The 18,767-nt window shown below is 44.1% G+C and overlaps 1 protein-coding gene across 1 annotated transcript in view; it reads right to left on the bottom strand.

Annotated features, from left to right (window-relative positions):
* The window catches only part of MECP2 (methyl-CpG binding protein 2), a 61,953-nt gene extending 43,464 nt beyond the window's left edge, over positions 1 to 18,489 (bottom strand). Inside the window, exon 1 of the mRNA XM_030850401.2 lies at positions 18,362 to 18,489. Coding sequence (XP_030706261.1) covers positions 18,362 to 18,423 — 62 coding nt within the window. The 5' untranslated portion in view covers positions 18,424 to 18,489. The remainder of the gene's footprint in view (positions 1 to 18,361) is intronic.
* Between the last annotated feature and the right edge of the window lie 278 nt (positions 18,490 to 18,767).

Here is an 18,767-nt window from a genome sequence, read left to right as displayed (position 1 = left end):
CTTTGTCACCTCCTTCCTTCCCACTACTTACTTTGGGTTTACTTTGCTCTACTTTGCCTAGCTTAAGATGGAATCTTAGATCACTGATTTTATACCTTTTTGCTTTTCTAATAAATGCATTTAAAGCTATAAATTTCCCTCTAAGTATTCCTTTAGCTGCGCCCTATAACACTAAATATGTTGTATTTTCATTATAATTCATTATTACTTGAAATCTTCTCTAGTTTTTCTTGTGATTTCTTCTTTGACCCATGGGTTATTCAAAAATGTGTGGTTTAATTTTCAAATATTTGGGTTTTTTCCCCTAATCTTTTGTTATGGTTTCTAATTTAATCCCATTCTGATCAAAGAACATAATCTGTAGGATCTTAAGCTTCTGAAGTTTATGGAGACTTGTTTTATGGTCCAGCAAATAGTACATTGTTGAACTGTATCATGTACACTTGAAAAGAATGTGTGTTCTGCAGTTGTTGAGCATGTTATTGCATAAATGTGGCTGGTAATACTCAGATCTTCTACATCCTCACTGATTTTTTGGTCTAGTTCTACCAATTATTGAGAGAGGGGTACTAGAACTGTCAAGTACAATTACGGATTTGTCTATTTCTCTCTGTAATTCTGCTAATTTTTCTTCATGTATTTTGCAGCTCTGTAATTAGGCACATACACATTTATGACAGTTAATTTCTTCCTGATGAACTGACCCTTTTATCATTATGAAATGTGTCTTTTAATCTCTGGTAATATCCTTTGTTTTGAAGTCTGCTTTTTTTGACATTAGTATTGCCACTCCAGTTTTCCTACGCTTACTGTTTGCATGGTATATCTTTTTCCATCCTTCTGTTTTTAAGCTAGCTGAGTCTTTATATTAAAACTGTTTATCCTAAAGACAACATATGCTGGGTCTTGCTTTTTAATTCAGCTTACAATCTCTGCCATTTCACTGAAACATTTAGTCCATTTACATTTAATGTGTTATTGATAAGACTGGCTTTTAGGACCACTAATTTGTTCTTTCATTATGAGCATATTTTCTTTTATGTTCTTGAGCACAGTTATAACAGCTTAAAATAGTTACTATGTACAGAAAAAAACTTGCTTATCCCTGCTCTTGAGTAAGGGTCACATTTTTCCTATTTCTTCAAACGTCTAGATATTTTGAGTGATACACTGTCAGACTTTGGATTCTATTATGTTCCAATGAACAGTACCGATGTTTTATTTTAGCAGGCAGTTAATTTGACAGGACTCAGACTCCAAACTGTCTTCCCTATGGTGGGCAGCAGTTGAAATCAGTTTATTCCTTTGGCCTTAGCTAGAGTTTATATGGAGAATTTGCTGCCCCCCGCCCCCCGCCCCCCACCCTAACTGCCCGTGGCTATCTGCTTTCCAGGATTTGTGCCTTCAGTCCTCTGAGTCCTTAACCCTTGAGATTATAGGTCTCTATCCAAGTCTCTGTCTCCCTGAAGCAGCACTGACTAGGACTGCCCTTGGGTAAAAAGCCGTTATAAACAGGAAATTCATCTAATGCAGTTCCTTTCTTCCAAGTATCAACTTCCCTCCAGTTTCTGCCTGCTTTAATCACTCTCTAGTGCCTTTAAATAGTTGTTTTTTATTTTTGTCTTTGCGTTTTTAGCTGTTATCTGCAAGGGAGTGGGGGATACTCCAAGATGAGCTACCTCACTACTACTAGAAGCAAATTCCCCAAGTGACTTTTGAGCACAATAATCTTGATTTTACATCCTTGGTGAGATACATCCTAATGACAAAAAGAAACAAACTTCGTTCAGGATTTTTATTGTTAGTAGCAATACTGGTATTACAATTTTATAATTATTTTATGTATATTACAAGATAAAGCAAATAAGTAACTGTTAATGTTAATTAGGAATGAACACTTTTTGTGTAAGAAAAAGATATACAAGGATAAAATAAAAGTTAAAGACAAACGTTGTAATGTTAAATTTCCATTGTAGATATCATTATGTATTTATGAGTTAAGAAATTTTTTCAAAGTTTTCTAGCTTTGCCCACTGCAAGAGCCTAGATACAATATCACCCCAGTAAGAGTGTGCATATCTAACACCCAAATCTTGGATTCTAAATACCATTTCCCACTAAAAGGATCCAGAGCTCTTGGAACCAGTTCCAGGGTAGGAAAAGCACACATTGGGATGGAATGTCTTGTGCCAGAAAGCAAAACATCACTCAAAGACTAATTAATAAGGATATGCCAAGATGACACCAGCATAAAGGGAATCTCATTGACCAAATTTGGAATAATTTGATCAAAAACGAATAGTGACTTTGGCTGAACTGTAAAACATTTAATAAATAAAACTCCATGAGTCCATACTGACATGAGACAACAGAAAATACAACAGCAAATATTTTGCCACCATTTGAGATGATTACTACACCAACTCCTTACTCTGGGATTTAGTAATCAAAGGCAAAGATTCAGCATTTATACTGATGCAGGGTCATTATATCCCCTTATATAGTGGGGAAGTGCCATATGGACTAAAGGTGACAGAACAGGAACCACTGTTTACAGTTACAGAGAAAACGTGAATATGAATCTCAACAAGGGAGGTGATATAAGCTAAGTTGTCTTCTTTCATTTCAGGGAGTTAACATAACTCCCCAACGTTGTCAAATCAAAAAAGATGTATAAGCATACAATTTAGTTTTGACGGTAACCATCAAAGAAACTAAAAGTAGAAACCGTTAAAAGCTGGCATCTCTAGGTCATGGAACAGGAAGGAGGAGGGGTAGACTGCTGTTTTCACCATAACCTCCTTTGAGAGAGGTTATGTTGTTATCAAGTGGCTGTAATATTTTGATTAAAAAAAAATCAAAATCCAAGCAACCTAACCCTTCAATAGTTTCCTACTGCTCTGACATTAACATCAAAAATCCTGCACCCAAGGCTTCCCTGGTGGCACAGTGGTTAAGAATCCGCCTGCCAATGCAGGAGACACGGGTTTAAGCCCTGGTCCGGGAAGATCCCACATGCCATGGAGCAACTAAGCCCGTGCGCCACAACTACTGAGCCTGTGCTCTAGAGCCCACAAGCCACACCTACTGAGCCCGCGCGCCTAGAGCCCATGCTCCGCAACAAGAGAAGCCACAGCAGTAAGCCCGTGCACCACAAGGAAGGGTAGCCCCCACTTGCTGCAACTAGAGAAGAGCCCGCGTGCAGCAACAAAGACCCAATGCAGCCAAAAATAAATAAATAAATAAATTTTAAAATCCTGCACCCAGTTCGTCAACCTCTCACCCTGCATCTCTGTCATCCCCCCACCCCTGCTCTGCTCCAGCCACACAGGGCTGCTTAAGTATCTCTCTCTGATGGTTAAGCTCCTGCCAGCCTCAGGGCTTTCACACATGCTCTTCTCCATCGGGAAAGCCCTCCTCCACTCTGTGCTTTGCCCACGTCTGTTCACCCCTTGGTTCCCCGTTTCAGCACTGCCTCCTTAGGGCAGGCCTCCTTACCCCTCCCAAGGCTCAGCTGTTCCTCCATTACATATGATCACAGTGAACACTCCCCCCAACTTGTCCTTTAGAGCACTTAACCCATTGTAATTACATAATTACTTGTGCATTATTTAAAGTCTGTCTCTCCAGCCAAACTTAAGCTCCATGAGCAGAGATACCAATCTGTCTCAGTCACCCTACAGCCTGCCTACCACAGTGCCCCAGGTACTGTAGACACCTGACTCCATCATGGAATGAATGAATGGATGACAGCCTGATGAACTGCATATCCTTCAGCACAGAGCAGCAAGGAACTCAGTACTTAAACTGAACTGTATTGGTCAGATGAAAAAGTTATGAAATGTGGAACAATTCCATCATTTAGAATTAAGTGCCATTGTAACAAATAGGCCTATGAAACATGTAGTGTTTCCTAATGTTGGTGAGAAAGCTGTTTAATATGTCACTCAAAGTCCCACTGCATCCATCAGTGAAGTGACCTGTGGCGAGGACTAAGGTCTTAGTGGAGATGGTGGGAAGTTGTTGGTTCTGGGGTACATTTTGAATGTAGAGGCCCACAGGACTTGCTGGTGAATTAGAGGAAGGTGAGGAAAAGAAGGGAATCAAGGACAACTCCTGGGATTTTAGATCGGTAACTGGGTGGATGCTGATGTTATTTAATGAGATAGAAACTAGGAAGAGAAGCATATTTGAAGGGGGGGGAAAAAAAAGCAAGAGTTCTGTTTGGGACTTGTTACATTTGAGATGTCTATGAGCAACTCCAGGGGAAACACTGAAGAGGCCATCCAATGTGGGGCTCAAGTGAGAGGTTAGAGAAGCAAGCTGGAGACACAGGCACAGAGTAGAATGGTCAGCACACAGCCATACCCATCATCTGGAGCAATAAAAGCACAGAAACAATGGAAACAACCCTAATTAAATCAAGGTATAGCCATCAATAAAATGTCAGATGGTCATTAAAAATGATGTAAAAACATTATTCAGGGACTTCCCTGGTGGTCCAGTGGTTTAGACTCCGTGCTCCCAATGCAGGGGGCCCAGGTTCAGTCCCTGGTCAGGGAACTAGATCCTGCATGCCTCAACTAAAGATCCCATGTGCCACAACTAAAGATCCCACATGTCGCAACTAAGACCCGGTGCAGCCAAATAAATAAATATTATTTTTTAAAAAAGAGTCCTTCTGTAAAAAACAAATATTATCCAGACGTTATCTATCTGTAGACGGCAGATTTATGGGCAATTCTTACTTTTCCTCTCTCTATATTTTCTAAAAAACATTTTTTTTCATGAAACAGATATTACTTTTATAATTAGAAAATACAATTAAGTTATTTTCATTTTAGGGAAAAGTGATGATATTATGTTTTTAGTGACATGGAAAGATATCTACAACATTATCATTGAGGGAAGAAGGCAAGTTACAACAGCACATACTATATGATCCCATTTATCTAAAACAACATATATGCATGCACACAGGTGCATAAGGAAGACTCTAGAAGAATGTTTAAAATACCAACAGCAAAGGTAACTTTTAGGCTATTATTTGCCAGTTGTAGTTGCATTACACTTTGCACAGTATCTGGAAAACACTAAATGTGTTCATAAAAAATATTTGATATAATAATTTGAACTAAGTTTTAATGTCATTCTGTCTCTCTTTATTGCACCTGTGCTTTAGGGCTTTCCTTGATCTCTTTCCCCAACACAGTGACCACTCAAGTGCTGGCTGTTCTTGTATTTGTAGTTGCACAGTATAATGGACACAACCGGCATTCTTAATCTTTTTATGCCATGGGCCCCACTCTTCAGAAGAATGTTTTGAAGTGCATAAAATAAAATGCATAGAAATTGATTAACAACTTACTTCGAGAATTGGTGCTAGAGTAATGTGCTTCTTTAGTAAGCCACTAAACAGCCAAATCTACAGGTGGGTCTGATAACTAAGTCTGAATTGTGATGAACACAAGTGATATTTCAAAATCTCTGTAATTGTAATATGATATGAAAGCATCTTTGATCTCTATTGGTGACAAAATCACAGGTACTCCTAATACTACCATGGTCTGCTGCCTATATTTGTCATAAAATTTTCAGTGAGAGGTTAGTGAAAATAAAGATGGAGTGTTTTTTCCATCCAAGGTTACAGAACCCCTGACTTCTCAACCCTGAGTCAGAACTCTCAGTCTAGAAAGATATACACCGAACAGTAACAGCAGTTTCCTCTGCATGGTGGAATTTCCAGAGTGATTTCCATACGCATTTTCTAAATTTTCTACAATGATGCTTTACTTATGTAATTAAAAAATAAAGAGCGTAATGAATAGTTTTTGTTTGGTTGTTCATTTTGTTTTGTCTTAAACAACCTGGAAGAGTGGTTAAGAAATTTTATACAGTTGCTTACAAGCTGTATTAACAGTTTCTTACAGTGATACCACTTAAAAAAGACTTTCAACCTTCCCTAACTACTTATTATGATGAATTGAATCATTCCCGTGTTCTTACAAACCTAGAAAAAAATTCACTAGAATTATTTATTCTGGAGTTAAAAGGAACAAAAAGACAAACTGTCACAACTGCAGACATCTGTCTATTTTTTTGCCAAGTGTAATTCCAAAAACAGCTGAAAATATTAGAGCGAATTAGTACTTAATATGGACTAATAGCTTCTGCTGTTTACAAAAACACAAACCCCACAAACACACAGAAATTTATATTTTAAAAATAAGTTACTAAAAATGTATATACAAATTTAAAATACAACTTTTCAAGGAAATGTCAAAACTAAAGTACCACTAGAAACCCCAGAAAAATGAAAATGCTTTAATTTTTCAAAAATAATTTACATGTAGAAAGTCAGCTCATGCTGAAAAGTGCTCAAGTTGGTGTCTTAGCAGCAACGTGAAATGTTGCAAAGGAGATGGGAATGAAGGGAAATGTGCATATCTCAGAAGCCTTCTTTGATTTCTTTCAAATCTAAAAATAAAACCTTCGGACTGCTCTATTAATAAGTCTGGAAAATGGATGCCTTTTTTTGTGGAAAGCTTTCACAAACACAGAAATAAAAATATCTTCTTCTCGGTTAATAGACCCAAAGGATGTAAACATAAACCAGATGTCAATCCTTGTTTCTCCACAATTCCATTCTCCCTCAGGGCTCTGGTGGGACTTTGGTTGTAAAGATGTTTCCACAGCACAAGGAGACATGTTAAATGAATGAAGGTCTGCACAGAGCAACATGGACCAGGCTCAAAAGGCCAAGTATAGCGTGAAAAGAGCGAGCTGCAGAATGTCACATACAGTAGGATACCATCCTGTAAATTTGCAAAACACTTTTGAATGTTATATACTGGCACGTGGAACACAGCATAGAGCACGCATGGGGAGTATGCCCATCACCTTCGGGGGACAGAGCGGCAAGTGCAACCATAGGCTAGGGTGTCACTGGAGCTGTCCCATTCGAGTTCCGTAAGAGGAGGCTGACGTGAACTGGGCAAACTGCTAACATTTCCGGAGTATGAAGAGAAAGTACCCGAGTCTACCCCCGAGTAGAGTGCAGAGGACAGGGAGTAAGAGGGCCAGGAGGCCTGTGGGAAGGCAGGACCTGAGAAGCAGCAGGGTTGGGATGGCCTGCAGGAGCACGAGCGCGGAGCAGCAGGCGCCAAGGAGCCCACCGCCCGAGCCCGGGCTCGCGGGGATGACGGCGGCGCCGTCCACAGGGGCTCATCAGGGTGGACCTGGTCCTTGACAAGACAGGAGTGAGCTTGTTCATGCACTGCTTCCTTCACCACGAAAGTCTTGGCAAAAAAATAATAAATAAAAATCAGAACTAAGCAGTGCGTTTGGTCCCATAGTTGACTCACACGCCAGGCAAGCTGTCTCCCTCCTCGCAGTATCGAGTGTCAGAGTGAAGCCCTGGGGCAGAAGTGGAGGGAAGGAAGGTTCCAGGAAGGGGTCTGGAGCAGGAGCCCCAGGGGCCTGATGGGTAGGCGACCAGCCGACTCAGGGCAGATGGCCTGGAGAGCAGGGGCGGGGTGGGGGGAACAGGCCGGGTGGCCAGAGCGCCTGGCACGGCCTCCGGGGGCTCCGGTGGCTCTCAGAGTGCGGCGGCTCGAAAGGGAAGCTGAGCCTATTTGGCACAGCCGGCGCAGCTGTGTCTGATCTCCCACCAGCACACTCTGCCAGCGCAGCTGCTCCGAGACCCCTGCCTGTCTCATCCCCGCACCCTGAGCCCTCGCGGCCAGCCTGACAGTTCTCTCTTATCCGAGCCTGCAGACGGGCTGCTCTCTCCTCCACACATACTTTCTCCTGGACTAGCTAATGTTGCCTTATCGTTCAGGTCTTGGGGGGGGGGTCACTTTTCAAAGAAGTCTCTTCCCTGACCCTACCCTACAGTCTACGTGGGATCCCTCTAATATTTATGTGCACCCTCAGTGGCCACTGTAGCATTTAGCCCCTTGTAAAGTAATGGCCTATTTGCCTGTCTGTCTTCCTTTAGACCACAAGACCACTGAGGCTAGGAACAGTCCCTAGCATCTAGGACAGGAACTGACAAATAATAGATGCTCAATTAGTACAGGGTAAATGAATAAAGGATTGCAATATAAGAGTACCATGGTCAAAGACAAGTGAAGCAACTGCAATATGGTCCTGGATATTCCTTACGCATATTACAATACGAAAAAGACAGAACGTCCAGCAGCTGCGGCACTCTTCAACCCTGAGTCCCAAGGAGCCACTGCAACTTAGAACAGTACCAAAATAAAAATGCTCCATTTTCTTCAAGATTTCACAAACAAGAACAGGCTGAAGTTCCCCTTGCCAAGTAAAGGGTCCTGTCTCAGCCTCCGCTCACATGAGGTCATGAAATGGAAGCTTCTGAAATTTTGCTTTCTCGTGCTAACTGCTGAAAGCAATTTCTTCCTAGCCTAATAAACAGCTCTCTAATCTCTACAAATTGCAGTGCAGTCATACATTTTTGTGCTTATCTACTCATGTGTAGTTTTTTCTCTAAAACTGTGCAATTAAAAGGCCATCCTTGATTTAGCAATATCTATCAAAGTTTAAAATGCATATATCCTTTGACCCAGCAAGTTCCATCTTTAGGAATTTCTTCCTACAGATAAACTTGGCTGTGAGCAAAATGGTATTATGTAAAAAACTATTCACTACTGCGTTAATGAAATAAAAAACACTGGAAACATAAATATCCAGCAAGAGAAAACCACTTAAAGAAATTACGGTGCATCCATAATGGACTACTACCCCAACCCTAAAAAGAGTGACGTGGCTCTACAGAAACTGATACCGAACTATCACCAAGATATATTAACTAAAGAGAGCAAACTCTGCAAATACGCACAGTATGTTACTGTTTGGTAAAAAAACACACACCTTTGTGTGTGTAGACACATACATAAAATATATACATAAACACATATATAAAAACATATAATAATATTAGGTATCTAGAAGAGTCAATTTCACAGGAGACAGGAAGTAGAAGAGTGATTGCCAGGGGCTGGGGGAGGAAGGAAGAATGGGGAGTTATGGTTTAAAGGGGACCATTTCAGTTTTGCAAGATAAAAAGGGTTCTGGAGATACACAGTGGTGATGGTTGCACAACAATGAGAATGTACTTAATGTCACTCAACTGTACACTTAATAATGGCTAAAACAGTAAATTTTACATTATGACTATTTTACCACAATTTAAAAATTACACACACACACAGATTAATAAGAAACTGGTAATGATGACTGCCTTCAGGGAGAGAAATGGATGTCTGGGGGCAGGGTGGCAAGGAGACCTTACACCATGTAACCTTTTGTACCGCCTTTTTCATTCCGTACTATACACCTAACTATTCTAAAACATCATTAAAAAACCCCTCAGCCTTATACAAGAAGCCTTTTCCTTAATCACAAATCATTTATATCATTTCTTTAAGTAAAAAAAAAAAATCAGGATTCCACTTCAGTTTTGAGGGTATTTATTAGATTTAAATGATACAAGTTGCAAAAAATTACACTTGTTCCCCTAAGATTATAGTCACCAAAATCCTGTCTTTATTTTTAATCAGCTATTACAGAAAGCTTCAAAATCATCATAGAAGAAAATTACCATTTTTATCAGTACGCAACTTTTATTCCATCACAACCAAGCCAGCTGAATATAGAACTATTTTAACAGCAAAAAGCCCTCATCATAAATCAAGACACAAATCAGCCTTCAATTACATGAGTTAGAAAACAAACTATGCTTATGTTGCAGTCTACCCTAAAGCTTTAACTTCTATGTCAGAATTTAAAACACACACATGCACACACACACCCTCTGGATTCCTCCTAGTTTATCTAAAACCTACTTTTGTGAAGATCCACTATTTTCTTGAGTCTTCCGGAATGAGCACTGTAGCCATGCAGTTGGCATCATGACTTCTGTAGCCTACCCCGCCACCCCTTGCCTGGTCAAGAAGGTAGTACTTGCAGGGCCCAGCACCGTCCCTGGCTCGAAGCAGGGGCTAAAATATTTGTTGGGTGAATGAATAAATGATTATCTGCTGACAGGCTTGCCACCAAGCCTCACAAAGAAAAAATTCAGAAAGAAAAGAGTAAGAGATGCTTTGTTCACCTGAACTCAGCATATGATACACCAGATGAAGCATATGAAGACCGGATGACTGGTTCACCAAATGGCTATGATACAACTGGCTAGGTGGGCTCTAGACCTCATCCCACCGCAAAGTTAAATACAAAAACAAGTATTTTAAATACCATACAAAAAACACAGGACAACTTACCTATAAGATTCTTTCGCATGTATCAAATATGTATATATGGATATAGCACATCATCAAGTTTTTTAGGAAGAAAGGAAATACAGATGCACATTGTCATGTTTTTAGAGTAGGAAAGGACTTTCTAAGTATAAAAGCAAAAGAAGAAACCATAACAGAAATTTTATATATCAAAAAGACAAGCAGGATCAAAAGATACATGACATGGGCTTCCCTGGTGGCGCAGTGGTTAAGAATCCGCCTGCTAATGCAGGGGACACGGGTTCGAGCCCTGGTCCGGGAAGATCCCACATGCTGCAGAGCAACTAAGCCCGTGCACCACAACTACTGAGCCTGCGCTCTAGAGCCCGCGAGTCACAACTACTGAAGCCCGTGCGCCTAGAGCCGGTGCTGCGCAACAAGAGAAGCCACCGCAATGAGAAGCCCACGCACCGCAACGAAGAGCAGCCCCCGCTCGCCGAAACTAGAGAAAGCCCACGCACAGCAACAAAGTAGGAAAAATATCTGCATGATGACAAAGAATTAATTTCCTTAATACATTAAGAGTCCTTATAAATTGACTTAAAAAGAAATATCCCGAGGGAAGGATAAATGCAGAATATGAACAGGCAATTCACAAAGACCAAATACAAATGGCCAATGACTACTGACATTCAACCCCAGTAATAACCCAAGGAGCACAAATTTAAAAGATGGATATCCAATTCTGGGAGGGTATGGGAACTGGCACTTTCTAAGACTGTCGTGGGAAATGGGATAGACATTTTGGAAGGTGATGTGGTAGTACCCACCAGTAACTCCAAGTCTAGGTAGCCATTCTTCAAAAAGACTGGCACATGAGGAAGTTCAATCCAACAGCATCTTAAAAAGTGAACCATTGGGAAAACCAATAGGGGGACAACACATGACAGTAAATTGGCACCAAACCACGCTGCTATTAAACAGAAATGAGGCAGAGAAACGCATCACATGGACAGATGCAGAATACGTACAATACCATTCTTGTTTTGTCAAAAATACAAAAGGTGCATGTTGGTGTAGCCTGAGAAGATGATTCAGAAGGATCTACGTTAAGCTATTAACAGCAGTTACTCTGGGTAGTGGGTACGGAGAGTAATGGGGAGCTTTCGCTTTTTTACTTGATATACTTTAAAATGGTTTGAACTTTCTATAAAAAGCATGTATTATTTTTATAATTTCTTAAAAAGGAAGAGAAAAATAGCAAGATATCAAGCACTTATCTATTAAAAACAGGTTCTGTCCTTTGAGAATTACCTTCTAAGTTCCTTGAAGCTCAAATGGCCGTGCCTTTCCCATTCATAAGTAATAAGAGATAATTTTAAAAACATCTCTTCCTTTCTACATTTCTTAGACGAAACTGTACAGAGTCACCACTGTCTTCTAAAATCCATTCGTAATCTGAGAAAAAGACTATTAAAACATAAATCACCCCCTTAGGCCTAATATCTATCAGAAGAAACCCATTCACTGCCTATGTTACATTTAGTCCACACAATTTCTGAGACAATGCACAAAGCGCCAGCCACAGAACTCCCACCAGCATCAACGCGTGGCGTACAAAGAACGCCCTGTCGGCAGGGCCCAGAGCACAGCCCGCAGCGGTAAACGGGAATGACAATTTGAGTCACAGGATCAGGAGTGAAACCCAACTTGGGACTTGGAGGCAGTGTGATGCTCTTCACTTCCTTCTACACCTTTTATTCTCTGCCACCCAAACTCTGCCCCTCGCACAGCCCCGAAATGGGCGATCTGTTACGGATGTCCACACGGCTTTACACTGAGGCAGCAGAAACCACTAGAGAGATACAGCACAGTGCTACTTGAGGGTCTCAGCTGGAATCACAATGGCAGCGTATGTGTAAACTCACATTTTTTCTTAGGAAAAGAAATGGAAAAATCAAATTAGAACGTTCTGTCTTACCACATGGAATGTTTGAAATCCGGATGTCAAAACATCAAGTGTGGAGTGACCCCTACTCTAAAAAAGCTTAAGATATTGAGCCAGACAGTTGAGAAATTAGGGAACCACTCATTTTTACGAAATTAAGTCCACGCAGTGGCGCCAAAGTAGCCCAAAGCGCAGCTGATAGAGCCTCTGAGTGTCAGACTCAAATGACTTAGCTTCCCAGCTTTTCAAAAGGCATTCATTCTGCTCTAGAGTCTCAAGAGCCAGAAGTGTATCTGGGTGTTCTCTGCAGTCCCCGTGGGAGGAGTGCGGCAAGCACACACCATTAGCCATGGGCTCCGCTGTCTGGCAACAGCTTTCAGGATGTCATCCTTCTAGGGGACCACACACCAGTTCCCACGTCTGAAAATGCATTACCGCCACTCACTAATGTTGACCAGGAAGTCATTTACCCAATACCAAAGCAAACAAAGCACAGTGCTGAAGGCCGCTAGGCGACAGCAGTAGCGGCAAGTGAAGAGCTCAGTCAAAGCGCTCTCAGCTCAGCTGACCTGCTTGAAGGTGAACTGAAGGTGCAGGTCACCAGTTCCGGCTCTAATCTGACACCCGCCCCCAGATCACACTGTGGTTACCAAGTAGCCCTACCCAAACTGACCTTTCAGGGCTCAGGGAAGTGACTTTTTTTTATTATATGGCACAGTTTGGCACAGTTATGTCTTTAGTCTTTGGGGTACTTTTATACTGTCCAAGAGTAGTATAACTTGTTTTATTCCTTTTTTTTTTTTTTAAAAACAGATGGCCAAACCAGGACATATACTAAAAAAAAAAAAAGGAAGGTTACTTACCTGAGCCCTAACATTCCAGCTACCATGGAATCTTGTTGGAGCTGGTCTACAGAAGCAAGATGTATTCTGGGGAGTCACATGTCACATCAAAGCAGGAACTGGTGAGTCTGTATTTTTATGGAGCCTAAAACAAAGAAAATCGTAAGTTGAAAGCCCCCATTGTGCTCCACGACCTTTTTCCCAGGGCTATTTGGGACATTTTGAAGATAAACATACAGACAAAGTACTATGCTATCTCCCGGCTTACCTAGCTAGGAACAAAGAATAAACTGCAATTTACTGACATATAACACACGGTACTAAAATAAAGGAAAGACTCATGCATGTTAGAACCGACACTATCACAGGTCTTGTCACCTCTGAGGGAAATTTTGACACTATAAAACATACCGTTAGTAGCGATCTCTGGTTAGTACTTCTTGCAACATGTCATACAGAAATACTCAGGGAGAGAAGACATGTTCAAGAGAACATGCAACATCAAAATGTCATCCCAAGAAGAACACATGAAATCCAGAGGCAAAGTCTCCCTTCATTTTAAAGCAGCTGAAGTTGCAACACGCTGCTGTAACATTACATAAAGGGGCTTTAACCGTGAGAGAAAAAAGGCAGCACCAACAGAAACCAAGTGCCCTGGGAGATCCAAAGCTATCCTCAAAAACACACAAGTCTGTTTTAGAGCAATCACTTTTAAGCCTCTCAGATCAGGAAATCGAAATGTTCAACAAACTGGGTTAATAGCTTGATAGTTTCTATTTTGCTTTTGAACACATGTTCAAAAAAGGTCTTTTGTCACTCTATTTTTTATCAAGATAACCATCATTTCCTTGTTAAACCTAAACTGCCCCATATTAGCTAATCTCTGATACCTTGCTGGCCCGAGAGTGGCACTTTTATCTTTAGACTAAAAAAAGCCTAGAGTGTATAACTTAGAGACTCTTCACACAAACAATTACTCATGTAATCAAACCCAGAGGAAGGGCAACACCAACCAAGTCTTTTACTGCTGGTCTGTAACTACCAGGATGGTACCTGGAATTATCTGTTGAGGTGCAGTGAGGCCTTATAATTCCCTTAAACATTCGAGCCATAGAACACTTTGAAATCCCAGAAGTCAAGGTTACAGTATTACTCAGTTAGCCATATAATAAAAATCAAACTGGCACCCTGGCTGGGAGGCCCTGGAAAAGCCACAACTTCTCACAGCTGCATTTTTTTTTGGTAAATTGCATTTTTATTTGTAAACTGAGGGAGCTAGACTAAGGTTTCTTCTAGCTCTGAAACTTTAACATCTCTGATAACTCAAGATTCCGTGGAGAAAAAAAAAGAGCCAGCAAATGAGAGCACTTAGGTGAAGATCCAATAAAGCAATGATTTGCAGGTCCATATACATAGTGCCCCCAGCTCTTAGGCACAGAAGCCAACTGAACCCTTCCTAAGGACTGCTCCCAAGAGTCCAGACCTCTGCAGTACTGTAAAACAGCTATGCTAAAGACACATTCATACACCAGCAGAACCAACGCAAGTGTGCCTTGAAGCAGTGAAAAAGGCCAAGGCTTTATTCTGTAATGGAATGGTCACAACTCCCCTTAAACACGGGAGTGGGCATGCCCTGCCAGCCCCCCAATTCCCATTCCCACTCAGTTCCCCCACACACCATACCTACCATCAAAGGGGTGGGACCAGGTATTTAAGCAATGGCATGCAAATCAAGCTTTCAGTAAGAAGAGCTTCCTTGCCAGAAGCAGGCAGAAGAGACCAGGTAAAGGCAGAAGAGCACGACTTTTGTGTCAGTGAGTCCCAGGAAGAGGAACTCATTTACATCCGTCCTACCCGAAATGAGGTAAAGGCACAGCGGTGACAATGGCAGTTTGACTGGAGAGGGCTGGTACAGAAGCATTGAGGACAAGGTCCTTCCATTGGAGTGGCAGTAATGCTCTACCCAAGAAAAAAGGTTGCGTCTGCCGGCCACACGAGGCTGGTCTGCATGCATGTCACCAGAGCAGAGGGTGGTGAGAACAAGCAGGTGTCCTGCCACACTCCCTGGAACCACCAGTCTAGGACCAATGCTTTACTACTTCTGCACTTAAAACACTAGTTACTACAAATGCCAAACATTTTCTGTGCTCCTCTTCTTCTCATACATAACTTGGGCAGGCTGGCCACAGACTGCTCTTAGCCAATTAAAAGCTTTTCACTGATATTCACCTTTATAAAAGATTACAGGGCTTCCCTGGTGGCACAGTGGTTAAGAATCCGCCTGCCAATGCAGGGGACACGGGTTTGAGCCCTGGTCCGGGAAGATCCCACATGCCGCGGTGCAACTGGGCCCGTGCGCCACAGCTACTGAGCCTGTGCTCTAGAGCCCACGAGCCACAAGTACTGAGCCCGCGCGCCTAGAGCCTGTGCTCCGCAACAAGAGAAGCCACTGCAATGAGAAGCCCTCGTACTGCAACCAAGAGTAGCCCCCGCTCGCCGCACCTAGAGAAAGCCCGCGCGCAGCAATGAACACCCAACACAGTCAAAAATAAATAAATAAATAAAATAGATGTTTAAAAAAAATAAAGAAAAGATTACAGGTTCCAGGAGACATCATTTATAATGTAAATAGTCTGGGCAGGTGTATTAGTGGTGGAAACCGCCCTCGAGTAAGGAACTGACACTTTTCCGTCTGCTCTTCTTTATTCTAGGTTCAAGAAGCGAGCTTCTCATGCCATCTCCACATGGGGGAAGGGGTATTCGGGTGGGGTAAAATCATATTGGACTCATCTAGCCACTTCTTCTGTCAAATTCCACAGCTTGCCTCCCCACCCCACTAAATTCAGCCACACAGAGGCAGGGCAGGCAGGGAAACAATGGCTGTGGCTGGAAATTGCAAATAGAATGCAAAATTGTATTCTAACCCTCCTGAAACATAAGCAGCGCAGCGCAAAAGTTGGAGTACGGTTGGACTGCATCATGCTCTATCAAGTGAAACAAAGACCCGGGACTCTAGGTTTAAAGCATTCCAGGCAAATCTGTAACAACAAAAAAAAGAGCATGGTGTGATAGGCCAGTACTGGCAAGAAAGCCACAGAAGGTTTCTTCAAGCTGTTAGGACATGATGACTTCAGATGCCACCAATCACTTTGCAGAGAAACTATATTCTGGAAGCTGTCTGTGCAGTTTAAAGGGATAGGGATATGATGGAACAACTAACTGGAGGGGCACCCAAGGAGGCTAATGCACTGCCCATGACGCAAAACAAAGCAGAGCCCTTGTCCTGTCACGTCTCAGGCTTAGACGTACAAACCTTGGAATCTTCGTCAAGTGAGCTCGTGTTATCTGTGTGTGCAGACGGGAACGCACCTCAGTGATCGGCCGGCCACCTGGCTGACATGTCATGAATGGGTATTCTGTGGCAACTTATTCAATCAACTGGACTTCTACTAGATTGATTGTGCCCTTTAAGGTTCTGATATGTCTGGGTAACAAAATAAAAGCAAATGTTTCCTAGGCTCCGTGACTAGGATTTTAAGTAGAAGTCCTAAAAAACCCATAAATAAGCCTATTTCCGTAAATCCCTCGTGGAAATTCCCAAAAGACCAAAAAAAATCCAGATTTTTTTAAAAAAAATAAAGATCCAGCATATTTCAAAGGACCCAAGAGGAGAGGTTAATCTCATTGTTAGCTGAAATCACTCAGATGCAGATGAAAATTCCGGCCATGAAACCCAAACTTCTCCTGTATAGTAACTGCCTATTAACAATAAATTTTACTACCAAGGCCCAAATATGCTTCATTTCTGTAATATAACAAAATGCCTAAAACTTGCCAGAGTCCTACAAAGTGTAAGCCATTCAGCCTCCAGGCCAGTAGGTTCGGTTCCACAATCACCAACCACCCCCTGAATTTGATCCTACCATCTTCCAATTTGGGGCACTGATCCCGCACAGCAGAGACACAACGTGTGAATGGCTCTGCAGAGCCTGTTCCTGTTCCTGGAAAAACCAGAAGCACACATCTGCCTGACCATGAGTCAGGAATATGAATTTTGTGGTGGAGCCCATTTCTGCTGTGACCGATCCACACCGAACACACTCACAACAGAAGCGACGGCCACAGAGGTGTATTCCAGAGACAGCTTTTCCCCCTTGGATCCACACTCAGCAATGCCATGAACGGTCTCCTCTGTAAGAGCAATCTTTAGACTCTTCACAATGACCTTAAGTCTTCAGTGCAAAACCACAAAAACATTGCCACGCCACGAATAAGTCACCTGAGTTTCAGTTTGCGTGACTCAGAACCAAACTAAAAAGAAAATAAACTTTCAGGGACCAACTGATAGGAGCCACAGCGATGCGGTGAACTTGCCCCATCTGGTACTGGTGATCTTGAGCAGGGCACGCTCCAGGACTATGGAAGCCCGTCACATACTATGTCCCACTCCACTTATGTAACTGAAGATCGCCGGCGAAGGGGGGGAGGATGGGAGGGCGCTCGTATTCTGAGGCCACGGCACCCCCAAAGGCCCTGGGGGCGCGCTCCCACCGAAGAGCCTCAGGTGCTGCCGGACACAGTCCCCTACCCACGGCTCCTGATGGCAACTATAACCGCCTCTTTCTGATGAGCTGTGGGGTCAGGAACACAATGTCTAGTGCCTTTTGTGGGTGGACAATAATTCCCACCTACTTGTTCCTGGTAGATGCGAAAGAAACTCGCTCGCAGTGGGGGCAGAAAGTCATGGAATGGGCGAGAAGGAGGGGGAGGCAAAGCCTGGAGATGGGGGTGAAAGCGCAGGAGCCCTTGTGGCGCACTCTCCCGACGGGAGGCGGACTGCGCACGCGCGCCCGTGGGGGGGGCCGAGTAACGGGAGAGGGGGCGCGCGAGGGAGGGAGACGGGAAAGCGCGATCCAGGGAGAGGCCGGGGCCGCGGGCGCGCGACGGCGCCTCGGGCCCGAAGCCCCGCGAAGGGCACGACGCGCGCGCGCAGCCCCGACAGGCGAAACCCCGGCGACAGGGGTGCCCGCGGGGCCGGGGGCCGGGATGCGCGCCGAAGGCGGGAGGGCGGGGGGAACCAGGCGAAGGCAGCCCTGGGAGGCCGCGCCGAGGACGGTCACCCGCAAGTGCGGGTAACGGGCCGGGGGGGGGGGGGCGCCGTCACCAGCGGGAGGGGGAGGGTAGAGAGGAGGGACGCCATCCGCCAGCCGTGTCGCCCGACCCCGCGGGCCCCTCCCGCGCCACGTCCCGCCCCTACCCCCCGCCCCCCAGCAAGGGTCCCCACCCGCGGCCGCGGCGGTCCCACTCACAGTCTCTCCTCCTCGCCTCCTCCTCCTCCTCCGCTCGGCGCGGCAGCGGCGGCGGCGGCCATTTTCCGGACGGCTTTTACCACAGCCCTCTCTCCGAGAGGAGGGAGCGCGCGCGCCGCCGACGCCGAGACCCCGCACGGCCGACGTCGCGCCCCGCCCTCCCGGTCGGCCTGTGCGCTGCTGCACCTGCGCGCCCGCGCCCCGCCCCCGGCGCCGCTGCCAGCCGGCCCGCCATTGGGTGCGACGGCAGGGGCGGGGCGGAGCCTCGGCGGCGACGCCTCCAATTGGCGGGAGTTCGTGTCCGTTCCGGCAAAGGAAAAAGGGGCGGACGCCCCTTCTAGCTGCCGATTGGCTGCCGACGGCCGTCATTTGGGGAAAAGAGGTGGCTTGGGTGCCGAGGGGCTGG

Source organism: Globicephala melas, chromosome X, assembly GCF_963455315.2.
Source record: "Globicephala melas chromosome X, mGloMel1.2, whole genome shotgun sequence".
Classification (NCBI taxonomy): domain Eukaryota; kingdom Metazoa; phylum Chordata; class Mammalia; order Artiodactyla; family Delphinidae; genus Globicephala; species Globicephala melas.
Note: the sequence above shows the minus strand (reverse complement) of the source record. Positions and strands in the feature narration are given on the sequence as shown.